We start from the raw sequence: 9,856 nt of genomic DNA, 5'->3' as shown, positions 1-9,856 counted from the left end.
ATATTTGGTGCTTGTATAAATGTATATAATTCAGGTCCTTGGGTTTGGTTCTGTGTTGTGGTCATCTGATTGGGCATACCAGTTACCATTTGAGTTAATGAGATCTCTTGAGAAACAAGTTTTTGGAGTCAAAATTGCAAATTCACTTGGAAATAGATGAAAATGGGAAAATAGAAAAATTCTTGTGAGACATAAATCAATGGAATTAAAAATTATAAAAATGAAAAAAAAGAACATTTGACCTTCAGTGCTAATTCATGAAGGAAATACCTCAGTAGAGGTAAATTTCAGATCATAAGACACTGATTAAGAGTCGATAAATAGATTGACGGTTGAGAGGCAGTTGATTACTTCATAACAAAATTCAAGTTCTGGACATCTGTACAAAAGTGCAAAACAGAACAAAGAAATATTAAATTACAGAATGTAGAAATGTAGTTGTGAAAGACAGCAAACAAATATTCCATTATGCAGTTGCGAAACCCATGTTTTTGGGATTTTATTTAATGATAAAACTTCCGAGCATCATTGAAAGAAAGCTCTCCAAGTAGAAGTTTCACTTTCACTATATTCATACTCACTAGAAGTTTCACTTTCACCAGATTCAGACTCACTGGAAGTTCCAATTCCACTAGTAGCGTGTTCTGTATCAATGACTTCAAATTTCAGAGAATCATGATCCTGGCCTTGGGCATACAAAAAGCACACACCACACCTTTTCACCTCAATGAACTGACCATCAAGTTTAGCAGAGAAGTCAAAAGAAACTTCAGTGGACCATTTTGCTGTGTCTGGAAGTGAAAGGGATCTGTACACCATTGACAGGTGATCTGAATGTTCATCCTCGAGGCCATCAACCCTGGCTATATGGGAATGAGAATGAAATAAACTAAGTTGATGGCTTCGCTCATTGTTGGTTGTGAGATTGCATTCACATTGAAGTGTGACAGAATGTGCTGTATAGAATGGCAAAACAGCCGACAGAGCAAATCCCAAGAAGTTTTTATCATCAGACAAGTGCAGAGGAAGCTTGGTTTTTATTGAAGATCCCTCCTTTTCACAGCTGAACTACTTTGGGATCTCAGTTCCCGGACATATTAGAGTAACGGTACCATATAATGATGATCCTGTACAATATAGAGAGTTATAGACATCATGGTTATCCAACTCGTCAAGGCTTTGAGTCATTAGAAAGCAGAGGAATCTACTCCAATTTAATATCAGTGAGACAGTGTGTGTGTGTGTGTATCTGTGAGAGAGCAAGAGACATACTGTTGCCATTCTCACAATTCTGAGCCGTGCATCATCCATCATGTTGCTTTTTGTATTCTCATCCAAATTTATAGAAGCAAAAAATGAATGCCTCTGATTCAAATCTTGCGTGGGTGCAGTCATTGGCTATGACACCGTCTTCGGTGTCGGGCAGCCATTTGCCACCGAAGTTGGAAGACATGGGAGCTCTGGCAAAGATTGAAGGCGCTTGCAGTTACTTGTGTTCAGATACTTGAGCCCAGACGCTTGTTTGATTGTTGAATTGATGGTCTGAATCATGGTTCCACTCAGATTTAGTCTTTGCAATGAGGTTGAGCCAATGAGGCCATCAGGGATTTCTTCTAAAAATTGGCAATCACTGAGGTCTAGAGATATCAAGGGCACAAAATCACTGACATGGGAGGCAATCTTTTCAGTTTCACGCAGCCTGTAAGTCACTGAGAAATGCTCAAGAACGTTTAAATTGTAGATGCTGTTCGGGACAAACTCAAGGCTTCCACATGAATCTAGTGTTTTAAGCCCAACGAAATTTTCAATTGACGAGGGTACCTCTACAATTTCTTAATTATGTACACGAAGAAACTCGAGACATTCCATTACCTCCAAGACTTCTGGGAACTTCTTGATTCTAAAGCGACCAGAGAGATCAAGTTCTTCAGAGATTTTAACTCATAGATGCTGGCTGGGAGCCTCACAAGCAGTTTGCTATCTTGCAGTACGACTGAAATGATCCCGAAGATACACACTCACGAAATGCCAGGCATTTCAGCTTCCTCGGGCTTCTTTCGACTTACCCTTTGCAGTCCCACTCACAGAGCACCTCTGAAGGAAGTGGTGGCTTGAAGAAGACTCAAGCGTAGATATTAGGGGCTTAATCTTTAAGATTCGTATCATTTTCTGAAAACACACTAAAGCTCTTCAGCACAATCTATCAATCCCTTGTTTCTCAATCACCGCCTGCATCACAACAAAGTAACAAATCACTACTCACTTCATCCACCACCCAAATGCGAAACCAGTATTACACCCACATCTTCAAACACAACACTGTCATAATTCACAAGATACGAGAAACCTTGGACTGGCTTCAAAATCAAGTGTCCATAACATTGTCGAATTTCAGAAACTTGCATCTACAAGACAACCAGCAATACTCTTCCAAAAGCAATGTCGTATATAAAGTTTCAAACTTCAACAACCAAATACAGCTAATTAAATCATATTTTAGCAATCAGGGAAACATAAGGTGAAGGCTGAACCAGAAACTTCCCAATCTTACTCTTTCCAATTGCTGACAGCATTACCCATAATTCTGGTAAAAACTTAACTACAACAGTAAGCTTAAACCATTTTCTGATAAAAGATCTAACACAAACAAAACCACAATTACAAATTGTACTTCAAATTACACAAAGAAACAAGAAAATCGAAGAACAACATATAAAGACTCAGTCACTCAACCTATAGCACCGAGCCCAGGATTCATTTGAACAAGATAAAGTCTTTTCTATAAACCCTATATTGCATTTTTGCGTTTCATAGATTGTTGCAGAGAAACAGATCGGTGAAGAAAGTTTGAGAAACAAAAACAACCCAAGTAATAAGTTGATAGAAATGGGGATGGAGCGTACCAATTGGTAGGGACTGCCGGACTGGGACTACCTTCGCAAGAGAGAACAGGTTTTGGACCAGTGTATGCCAATGAGAAATGGAAAAATGGTCTTGGGCTCACTCTTAGTGATGGGCTTGAGTCTTAAGCTTTCCTGAGTTGGGCCTTCTGGGTTTAAACTGTTATTTGCTCTGGCAGGTTTTGACTTTATGATGATCGGCCTTCTTGCTTATTACTATCAATACGTTCACCTCAATAGTGCCATTTGTTTGAGCATTTTCACCTCAAGTGAGTTTGAATCTCACTAGCTCGTAGGAAGTGATTGATCGTATCTTCACTATATATACTCTATATAAATTAGTGCCAATCACTGAATCATCTAGACTCGTTGGGTGATGTTTTTATGGTAGGTTTTTCTCTTTTTGAGCCAATATGTGGTTGGCCGGCTTGATTAGCCCACATGATTGGTGCATTCGATGATGAAGACTGATAAGTATCAGATATTGATAAGCTTGTGAGACTTGCAGAATTATAACTCAGTAAGTGTACGATGAACCGTCTAAATTTCCAAAATTGTGTAACTCTTTTGATTTTAATACTATTATTTTTAGAATTTCATTATAATCTCTTTTTATTTTGAATAATGCTAGATAAATCATCCATGTATCCTACCTTATGTAATAGTTAAGAAAAAAGAACATGAACAAAAAAAAAAAAAGGGAGAAAGTTCAATTCCACTATCATACTCACCGCTTCCCCAGTCATACTCACCATATGTTTCACTTCCCCAATCATACTGTCCATAAGTAATTAAGTACTCCAATATTCCCTCAAATATTTGCACAACCAACCCAAAAGAACAACAAAAAGGAATAGGAAAAATAAAGGAAAAAGATTCACTTCCCCAATCATACTCAGTGCCTCCCCAATCATTCTCACCAAATCACGCTCACTACTTCCCCAATCATACTCACCACTAAGCTGCTGTGGACAAATGACTTCAAATTTCAGAGCATCGTCATCTTGGCCTTGGTCATACAGAAAGCAGACCCCACACCGTTTCACGATATTTAACGGTTTACGCTTGCTTTCTGTATAGAAGTCAAAAAAGGCTTCCGTAGACCATTTTGCTTCATCTGAAATTACACCGGCTGTATGATAATACCACACCGACACATGATCTGTTTCAGCCGTTGGGTCATCAGTCTCGTAGCACCCCCTACTTCCCAAGTTGTCAATATGGGTTTCACCAGAGTCCTTTTTGACAATCATCCTACATTGAGGCTCAAGATGATGACAATTGCCACTGAATGCAAAAACAGAGCAGAGAGCAATACCCAAGAAGTTTGAATCATCAGACCAATGCGGAGGAAGCTTAATATTCATTGAAGATCCCTCCGTTTGACAGCTAAACCATTGTGGAATTTCATTTCCCGGACACATGAACTCTACTTTACCAGATGATAAACGTTCCTGCAGGTACATACCATATATAAACGTCATGGTTATTGAGAGAGAGAGAGAGAGAGAGAGAGACTTACATGATTACAAGCAGTTGCCATTCGCATAATTCTGAAGCGTGCATCATCCATTATGTTGCTCCGTGCATTTTCATCCAAATTAACGCAACCTGGGTATGTATGTCTCTCGGTCCTCTTCCCAGGAAGTATTTGATCCAAACATTGTGTCTGTGCAGTCACTGAAACTGACACAGTCTCGAGTCTCGTGCACCCTTCTGCGACCAATTCTTCTAGAAGACATGGAAGCACTGGCAAAGATTGAAGCAGCTTGCAACGATTTAGGAACAGATGCTTGAGCCTTGAAACTTGTTTGATGCTGGGAGGTACGGTCTCAATCCTGGTGCCCCTTAGATCTAACACTTGCAATGCGGGAAAGCTAGTAAAGCAATCGGGAATTTCTTCTAACAATGTGCAGCCTCCGAGGTTTAGATTTACCAAAGAGCACAAAATGAACGAGAGAGGCAATTTTTTTAGCTTGACACATCCTCCAAGTGAGAACCACTCGAGAAGGTTTAAATTGTCGAAGCTATTTGGGAGTAATTCAAGGCTTGTGCAGTCAGTTACATCTAATTTCTTGAGCCCAACAAGATTCCCAACCGATGACGGCAGCTCTTCAATTTTTGTCCCTCTTAAATTAAGATACTGCAGATGCTTCATAGGCTCCGCAATTTCCGGAAATGTTGTGAAACTAGAGCAACCAGAGAGATCAAGCCTCTCAAGAGATTTCAACTTACAAATATCGGTTGGGAGACTGACAAGGCGATGACAATCTCTCAGCTCAAGTGAAATGATCCCAGTCATACACGTGAATGACGATGAGGGCACTGTTTCTATATTTGTCTCGCTCAAGGAAAGATGATTGAGGGATTTCATCTTCCATGGACTGCCCGAAAAATTCTCGATGGAGCTACAGCAATCAAGATTCAATTCAAGAAGTTTCTCAAGAGACCAAATTGATGGAGGCAATTCTACTACTGCAGTTTCACTTAAATCTAAGAATTCCATCTTGCTTGGTATCTTTGGTAGAATACTAATTTTAGAGCAACCTCCCAAACTCAGATGAGTAAGCCTTGTGAACTTCTGAAAGTATGAAGGAACTTGAACCAAATCTGCACAGCTTTGAAGATTTATACTCTCAATGTTTACACTCTTTGACAGGTCTGGAACTTGAACCAAACTTACACAGCCGTGGAGATTTATACTCTTAATGTATACGCACTTCGACAAATCCGGAACTTGAACCAAACTTTTACAGCCTTGAAGATTTATACTCTCAATATACACACTATTTGACAGCTCTCCAACATCTGCCAGGTCCCTGGAGTAACTAAGATCGATCCTTTCCAATTTCTTAGGATTCTGTAACAAATTAAAGAGAAAAGGCAATGAAGAATAACTAAAACCTGAACAAATAACTTTTCCATGCATGCACCATATTTAATGCATTTAAATACTCACTTAAGCATACCTGGCCTTTTTTCCAAAGTCTCTTGAGTTTGCTGCTGGGCATATGAAGCTCCACAAGATTATCCATAGAGAACTTTGATGGCAAAGATTTCAAAGGGTACTTCTCCCAATAGAGATATTGAAGGGCATCAGGCAGATACTCCAGATTTCCCTCGTAGTCAAGATGTATAAATCTAAGGAATCTTAACTTATGCATCCCTGTGAAAGCTTGAGGATCCAACACTAGCGTCTTAAAACAATTCCTGCTGGAAATGCTTTGTACTTTGGCAGTTCCCTGAAGAAAAAAAAGAAAAGAAAAGAAAAAGATCAAAACTACAGCAATTTGTGGAAATCCATCTAACTAGTTTTTCAGAAAATAGTATCTTCTAGCTAGTTATTGAAAGCTTGAGTCTATGAACACAGAAAATAGAGGAAGCAGAGAGAAAACAGAGAGAGTTTTTGTTATATCAATCAGGCAAATCCGTTACAAATGAAAATGAGGGAAGTGCAGCAGCTATATACTTGCCCAGATTACATAAGAAATTGACACGTGTACAATAGATGTATGCCACTAACCACTTAAGCAAGCTGCAGTAATAAGGTAAAACAGTAATTTTTGCTACTCTGTTAACAGTTATTTTATCCACTGAAAATTCATAAGCTTTGTCAAAAGGAAACTCAATGCATTGAGCTCGTACCATATTCCTTTTCAATACTTGACAGACGTCCTCACCATTGTGCAACCTACTGCGATTTCCTGGCTCTTGAGTACATTCTTCCCGGACTATCTCCCAACCCATTTCTTGGATCACATCGTGCATCCATATGCAGTTGTCTTCGATTGATATGAGAGACCTACCAGTGAGAATATTAATTCCATCATCCGGAAATAAACCACAGGCAGCTAACATTCTTTTTGCCTCACAAAGTTTCTCCCTCTTGTGAAAACATGCAATATCAAGGAATATCTCCCTCTCATTTCCTTCTAATCCATCATAACTCGCTCTGTAAATTTTCTGAAGTTTTTTGTTGGGAAACTTTTTCAATTTATCGGACAATAATTCCTTATCTTCTTTGCTCTTGCATCGAAGGAATGGTGAACGCAAAATGTTAAGGGCAAATGGAATTCCTGCAGCATGATCTACCACCTGCTTCTCTAAAAAATCTGGATTTTCTGTACAATGTGTGGCAGCATTTGAATGCAAGAGCTGAAGAGATTCAAAACCATTTAATTTCTCCACCTCGTATATCTTAACATCATGGTCAGCTACTTCCTTCACTAGTAGAGTCTCCTTAACTGGTTGCATATCTCGAGTTGTTATAATTATTCTACTTCCTTGGCCAAATTGAACTTCTCCAGCTAAAAATGTTAATTGGCTTGAATCATTGACGTCGTCAAGAACAACAAGGACTTTTGTCTGGCGGAGTCTCGCTTTGTAAGCAGCACCTATAGTTCGAGTATGGATAGCTAAATTCCTGTCCCCTAGTAATTCTCCAAGAAGTTCATTTCGCAAAAGACACAGTTCAAAAGAGATAGCTCCTTTCTCGCCTGATCGTTCCCTAACATGTTGAAGAAAACAGTGAGCTTCGAATTGAGAAGAGAGTCCATGATATACAGCATCAGCGAGCGTGGTCTTGCCGATACCACCCATACCCCAGATAACTACAAAGCGAACACGAACATCTTCAGGGATGATGTCTAATTCCAGTAAAATTTTCTTAATGCGGACTTCAGCTCCAATCAAACCAGTTAAATCGCTTGATGATTCACGATTCAATATAGCCAACACATCTCCGACGACTTGCTCAACTAAGTCGGAATCATCCCTGCCAAAAATGACCAAGTACAGGTAATTAATAGGTATCATACTACGTCTTTTTTCTAACTTTAGTAGATTAGTCAGAAGCAGAAATTAGTACAAGTTAGAGAGTTACCGAGTAGTTCTTGAAGCTGAATCAAACCCAGATATATTGGCTGCTTTTACTAAAGCTTTCTTCCACTTGGCCACCTTGTCCGTCTTGTTCGTCTTGTCTTTCTCGTCCGTCTTGTCCCTCTCGTCCTTCAACCTTGTTTCATGTTCAGCAAATGCAGTCGCATAACTTCCGGTATGGAATTGTACATGTGATGGATCTACATGTGATGTAGCTATGTCGTAAAAAATAGGTATGACATGTCGTCCATGTTTTTTCCTGCATTTCAGTATATAAACCAGTTCATCCAAGCACCATGCGGAAGAAGCATAGTTTTTTGAGAAAATGATCACGGAAATCTTTGATTCCTCTATTGCTTTTAGAAGGGCGGGTCCAACTTCATTTGCTCTCTCCAGTCTGTAATCAATGAAGGTTTCCACTTTCCTCCGTATCAAAGCAGCATGTAGATGGCTGGTTAAAGTCTTGCGAGTGTCCGTGCCTCTGAAACTAAGAAAGACATCATACTTTTCTTTAGGGGGGAGGACTGTAGAAGAAACAGAAGAGGAAGACATATTGCAATATACGCAGATCCACAAGTAAAAAGCACGCTTCCTTGGGACCAAAAGATATCCAGAGTCTAATTAATTTGAAAATGGTGATCGGCCTGCCAAAAATAAATAAAGATGGTTACTAAGCTCTGTGATTAGAAAGAACAAAATTTCAAAACAAGACTAAGGATAACAAAAGAAACATATATGATAAACGATAAAAAAAAACACTTACAAGTTTTTCGCAAACAACTGAAAGGAAACAAAGTAGATCAGTCTGTCCGAAGAGAGATCCAACACACAGAGATTATGCTGATCTGATTTTTTTTTTTACAAGTTCAGGCTTGATTTGCATAAAATTAGAAACTTCTTATCTCTTGGGACAAAACTCTTGATAGCAAAGATGAACAGAAGAAACTCAAGAAAAGTTCTGTGCACTTTCGTTGAAATATCCTTCAATAACTCAAGCTATACACAAGGTTACCATGACTGCACGATTATTGACTTTCTGCAAAATATAAAATGAAGTTGTTCGAATCATATATGATAATAACCACTTGCATGTGGAAACAACATAGATGAGAGAATCAGGCATGAGGCTGCCGGAGAAGGAGGAGTCCATAGAGATTATGCTGGTCTAAAGTCAGTTTCACACTTAGACGTCAACCGAGAAACATATGAATAATTTGATCAAATACCCACTGTCATTAATCTAATGGCTGCCAGTAGTCCAATGCTGACTACCTCTTTTCGATTTGTCTACAAATAATTAAGTAGAATAGTTGTTTCAGTCCATTAACCCACCGTGCATTTCTTATATTTTCTGTCGCTCATCATCATTTCTTATGGATGGGGAATCTTTAGTTGTTATATCATTTCTAATCATATTCAAGTGATTAATACTGCATATTGTATTCCGTATATTTGGTGCCACTCGTCATGATTAATGGTTTGGAAATCTTTTGTTGTTGTTGGAAGTCAGTAAACCAGGGCTAATTATCAACAAATGCTAATGCTAATTATTCTCAAAGTTGGTGTGAGTTATAATTCAAAGTTCAAAGTGCTATTCCATGGATCTTCCTCAGTTTTAACGTTAACTAGATATTTTGTAATAAAAATAACAAGGTGTTGTAGTATATATGAAACATGTTGTATTGTTCATAGTATAAAATGTCTATGTCATGTATAAGATAGGTATTTTAGGTATGGTGACTTATGAGTCAAGCTTTATGCCAATGGGGAACAAGTGTGGCAATCATCATCATCACAATTAACCACAATGTGAAGCTGCAAATGAAGAAGCCACAAGATGAGGTTACAATTGAAGATGCCATCAAGTTGTATCATTAATTACTTCAAAATGTATCCCTATAAATACCTCCTTTGAATGAAATGAAAGACACACTTGAATCTCTGTTCTCTCTCTCTCTCTCTCTCTCTGCTAAATTTACATTGTCCTTAAACACGTTATCAGCACGAGCTCCTAGCCCTTGCTAGCCATACCGTGCGCTGCCCCTGCGCTCGTTCCTGTGCAGATCAGTCCGTTTACA

At 38.8% G+C, this 9,856-nt stretch overlaps 1 protein-coding gene and 1 long non-coding RNA gene across 2 annotated transcripts; both read right to left on the bottom strand.

Moving 5' to 3' along the window:
- Positions 1-309: 309 nt before the first annotated feature.
- Positions 310-2,888, bottom strand: LOC121052107. The gene is made up of 3 exons (XR_005808001.1): positions 2,734-2,888; positions 1,273-2,229; positions 310-1,127 (listed from the first exon to the last, which is right to left on the bottom strand). It is a non-coding gene; the product is annotated as an uncharacterized LOC121052107 (long non-coding RNA).
- A 433-nt stretch (positions 2,889-3,321) lies between these two features.
- On the bottom strand, positions 3,322-8,784 carry LOC112192530 (disease resistance protein RPV1). Its single transcript, XM_040516278.1, has 6 exons — positions 8,542-8,784; positions 7,783-8,422; positions 6,546-7,674; positions 5,870-6,142; positions 4,423-5,760; positions 3,322-4,354 (listed from the first exon to the last, which is right to left on the bottom strand). The coding sequence occupies exons 2-6, from the start codon at positions 8,328-8,330 to the stop codon at positions 3,692-3,694; spliced, it is 3,951 nt and encodes a 1,316-aa protein (XP_040372212.1). The 5' UTR covers positions 8,331-8,422; positions 8,542-8,784; the 3' UTR covers positions 3,322-3,691.
- Between the last annotated feature and the right edge of the window lie 1,072 nt (positions 8,785-9,856).

This window comes from Rosa chinensis, chromosome 3, assembly GCF_002994745.2.
Source record: "Rosa chinensis cultivar Old Blush chromosome 3, RchiOBHm-V2, whole genome shotgun sequence".
NCBI lineage: Eukaryota > Viridiplantae > Streptophyta > Magnoliopsida > Rosales > Rosaceae > Rosa > Rosa chinensis.
This window is presented reverse-complemented; position numbering and strand designations above follow the sequence as displayed.